General features: G+C 41.1%; 1 protein-coding gene across 1 annotated transcript in view; it reads right to left on the bottom strand.

Annotated features, from left to right (window-relative positions):
- Positions 1 to 3,778, bottom strand: part of usp12b (ubiquitin specific peptidase 12b) — a 25,976-nt gene that overhangs the window by 10,506 nt on the left and 11,692 nt on the right. The window contains exons 4-7 of the mRNA XM_014018263.1: positions 2,263 to 2,392; positions 1,599 to 1,861; positions 1,196 to 1,272; positions 999 to 1,082 (exon numbers count right to left, since the gene is read on the bottom strand). Coding sequence (XP_013873717.1) covers positions 999 to 1,082; positions 1,196 to 1,272; positions 1,599 to 1,861; positions 2,263 to 2,392 — 554 coding nt within the window. The remainder of the gene's footprint in view (positions 1 to 998; positions 1,083 to 1,195; positions 1,273 to 1,598; positions 1,862 to 2,262; positions 2,393 to 3,778) is intronic.

Here is a 3,778-nt window from a genome sequence, read left to right on the forward strand (position 1 = left end):
TTAAAGGACCTTTTACTTTTTACCTTAAATCTTGGTGTGTAGCCTGTCTTTCCATTGTTTTTAAATTCTGTTATTGTTGGTTATATTGAATATATGCCTGAACTTTCCATTTATAAAATGAAGACATTTTTTAAAATATTGCAACACTTATGTATTATGATGAATTGTGAGAAATTGAAATATAAGTTACAGGTCATACTCTCCGACTTTTTCCCATAGAGGTAGCTGGTTGAAGGTATATACACAAGAACAACAGTATATGTTTGGAATTTGAATATTTAAAGTAAAATCAACTACCAGATGAAAAACAAAACTATTTTTGCTTGAAACTTGTCAAACTCGAGGCCCGCGGGCCAATTGTGGCCAGCCACAGCATTTTACATGAACCTCAAAAACTTCAAAGACGTATTAATGTTTCAAAAGGATCGTATGCTGGTTTACAGCCAAAATGACCATAAACTGTATCTCCCACAATGCATGCTGATTATTTTACCCGCAAAATTGCGACATCCCTTCACTAGGTGGAGGTGCACAGGATTCTAGAGTAGATGATAGCTGGCTACTTATGCTGGGCCCAGTTTTACAGAGAAATGGGAACTTCCCACTTACAAGTCGTAAATTTTAACTGGAACACCCCTCCAGTGGGAATTCCCTGTCAGAAAGTGGGAGAGTTCAGAATTCAAGATGGCAGCTACTCACAACACCTCAGTACTCTTACGTTTACTTTTATTAGTATTTCTGTATTATTTGTTTTGTATTAAGTCAGTCGTACACATAGTGCTTTTCAGTGTTTATAACAGGATGTGTTACAGCGTTGTTTCTTTGCAGGAAATACCATGTAGAGCTCAGTTACTTTAGACGAGGAACGTTACATTTCTTGTTTGGTCAAAGTGAAAAATGAAATGTAATGCTCATGTGGCCCCCTGTGAAAATGAGTTCGACACCCTGGCTTAAAATACACATCCCTAACTGTTAGAGACAGTGATGACATTACCAACCTTTTCTGGGCTTCCTGTTTACTGCGACACTGCTCACAGTAATACTTGTGTTCACTGCATAAAGTCTCTGTGTTGCTGAAACCCCTGTTCAATTAAAAAAAAAAACACACATTTACAAGCATTTAAGGAACAGCTCTTCACTGCCCCTCTCAGTGTCAGTGCTTGTTTCAGGTCTGATTGATGAAAGCACCATGTACCTGAGACAGTGTGTGATTGATGTGTTCTGCTCTACATCCACTGACAGATCCAGGAAGTCCTCATCCTTACTGCTCACCTGAAACACATCACACACATACACACAAACAGATTAAGTCTTCAAACAGGCCATTTTCGTCATGCAACTGTGCCAGTGAGAACAGAGGTCTCAATGTCTTGCACTGATCCGTTGTCTCATGTCTTGTTGAAGTATAAACCAGCCTTAAATTAGCCTTTATTTCTGACTTCTTATACAAATAAAAGTCCAGCAATTAAAATAAACAACTTGGTATACAAGTAAACTCAAGTTGTTTCTGAGTCCAAACATTTTTTGTACCAGGCTGTGTTCTTTTAACAAACAGCAGGCGGTTAGCGTAGCTCCAAAGTTCAACTGGAACAACTTACAGCTTCACAGTTGAGGCATCGCGTCTCATTGGTCAGTGTTCCTTGGAAGATCTCGTGAACCCAGGTCTGCTGCGTCTCCTTCCCTCCTTCGCCCTCTCCTCCTCCTCCTCCTCCCTCGCCTCCTCCRCCGCTCCCGTTCTGCACGAGTTTCCCGTTCTGCTGTCGCTCCTGGCTCTTCTCCTCCTGGAGAAGGTCGGCGATGGTGTTGAGGAGGTAGTTGAGGAACTCGTGGGCGTCCTGCTGCATGTAGTTGTCAAACAGCTCTGGGGAGATCAGAAACAGAGACGATGGGTACAAATGGAGAGAAAATAAGAATACCAACATTAAAAAAAATAAAGTTAAAGAAAAACATGCTGCTCGCTTCATGATTTCCTCTCAGCTGATATTCATCTCTCTCCTCGCTTTATCATCTTCTTTCATGTCTCATCATTTACTCCATCAGCATCTCTGTGTGGTTCCGTAGCAACAGGAAGTTCATTTAAATGAGCAACTGATGAAAGACTAATTATCAGCCTTCTAAACCTCTGATTCTTGGCTTGATGTTTTCCCTGAGAGACGACAGGAAGTCCCCATGTCCCGACACGAGGAGCAGCTGCACGTACTTCAACAGACATTCTGCTTTGAAGAATGAGATAAAGATTATTCCCGCAAGCTGAACCCGTACCGTTTTCCTTTCTCAGCCGCGAGATGAACTTCTTGGGCGGGATGACTCCGACTTTCTTCTTCTGCGTGGCGATGCTGTTGAACAGATCGGCCAAGCAAGTGAGGAGAGACTCCTTCCTCCGAGGCTGCACCTRGAGTGATGAACACAACCTATCAGCTTTCTTTTAATTTTGTGGACCAAGTGTCCCCTCCCTCTCTTTATGTCGAGAACTGATGCCAACAGGACCAGTTTATGGGGACTGGTATTCCCTACCTACATTGTGGGAGTTTTTTTTGGCATACACTCCTACTTGTGGGGACCTAAAGTTACTTATGGGGACCCAAGTCTAGTCCCCATAACGGAAATGCCGTTGGTGGGTCAGGGGTTAAGTTTAGGACCAAGGTGTGMATTGAGTTTAGGTTAATTTTAGATCTGGTTGATTTTAGGGTAAATGGTCAGAGTTAGGCTATAAAACATCCGAAAAATGAATAAACGCCAATGCTTGGTCCCCACGGGGATATACAAACCAGACCTTTGTGTATGTGGGGACGGGTTTTTCCTACAACGTGGGGACCAAAGTGAATCGTGGGGACCACTGCCAGGTCACCATGGGTCCAAATGCATGTTACGAGTGTGGGGTTAGATTTAGGATAGTTTTAGGGTCAGGTAAGTCCCTGTGAGGTTAATTTTGGAGTATATGGTCAGGGTTAGGCTATAAAGTCTAAAAAACATGAATGTAAGTCAATGGAAGGTCCCTACTGGGTCGAGAAACAAACGTGTGTGTGTGTGTGTGTGTCTGTGTGTTAAAACATGCTAAAAGAAAAGTTTAGCTCCAGTAACTTTTAGTAAAGCTATGGTCCGATACAGACATTACTAACAGACGTTTTAATGGATTCCCAGTCATCCAGRACATGGAAAATCAAAATGAAAAAGATGAAGCAACTGGACTTCTGTTCTGTAGCTAAATATGCAGAGCTACAAGATTTCAACTGCATGACTCGAGTTTAGTACCATTATTACATGGACTGATCCGCTCACCCCCACCTTACTGAAGTAAAAGTCTGATGAAATGCGACTCGAGCGTTCAGACTGCAGTCGCTTTGAAAAACATCCAATATGTATCTGATTTAGTACCAGGTTCTACATTAAAAAATGTGTTTTTATAATTAAATGTTTAAGTTCTCACTTAGTAAGTACTCTGTATCGGTAAGCATCCAAACTGAAGTACTTGTACTTGGCTTGAGAAAAACTGGTATCAGGACATCCCTAATAATAATTAAATTATTAGTATTATTATCATCGTCATATAAATATGTTTTTTTTATAAATAAGGGCCAAAGCCTTGTTTGTTTATGTGGAATGGGCGGGACTTAAAACTTGCACCAACCAATAAGGACACTATACTTCTTCTGGCTTTAATTTCCTGTATGGGGTTTAATAATATGTGGTTAATATGGAGTTTAGTACATGTGTTATTAGGCCTGTCGCGATAGTCAATAAATCAATTAATCGCACGATAACTTTTTTTGAGGTCGGT

Source organism: Austrofundulus limnaeus, unplaced genomic scaffold (genome assembly GCF_001266775.1).
Source record: "Austrofundulus limnaeus strain Quisiro unplaced genomic scaffold, Austrofundulus_limnaeus-1.0 Scaffold188, whole genome shotgun sequence".
In the NCBI taxonomy this organism is placed as follows: domain Eukaryota; kingdom Metazoa; phylum Chordata; class Actinopteri; order Cyprinodontiformes; family Rivulidae; genus Austrofundulus; species Austrofundulus limnaeus.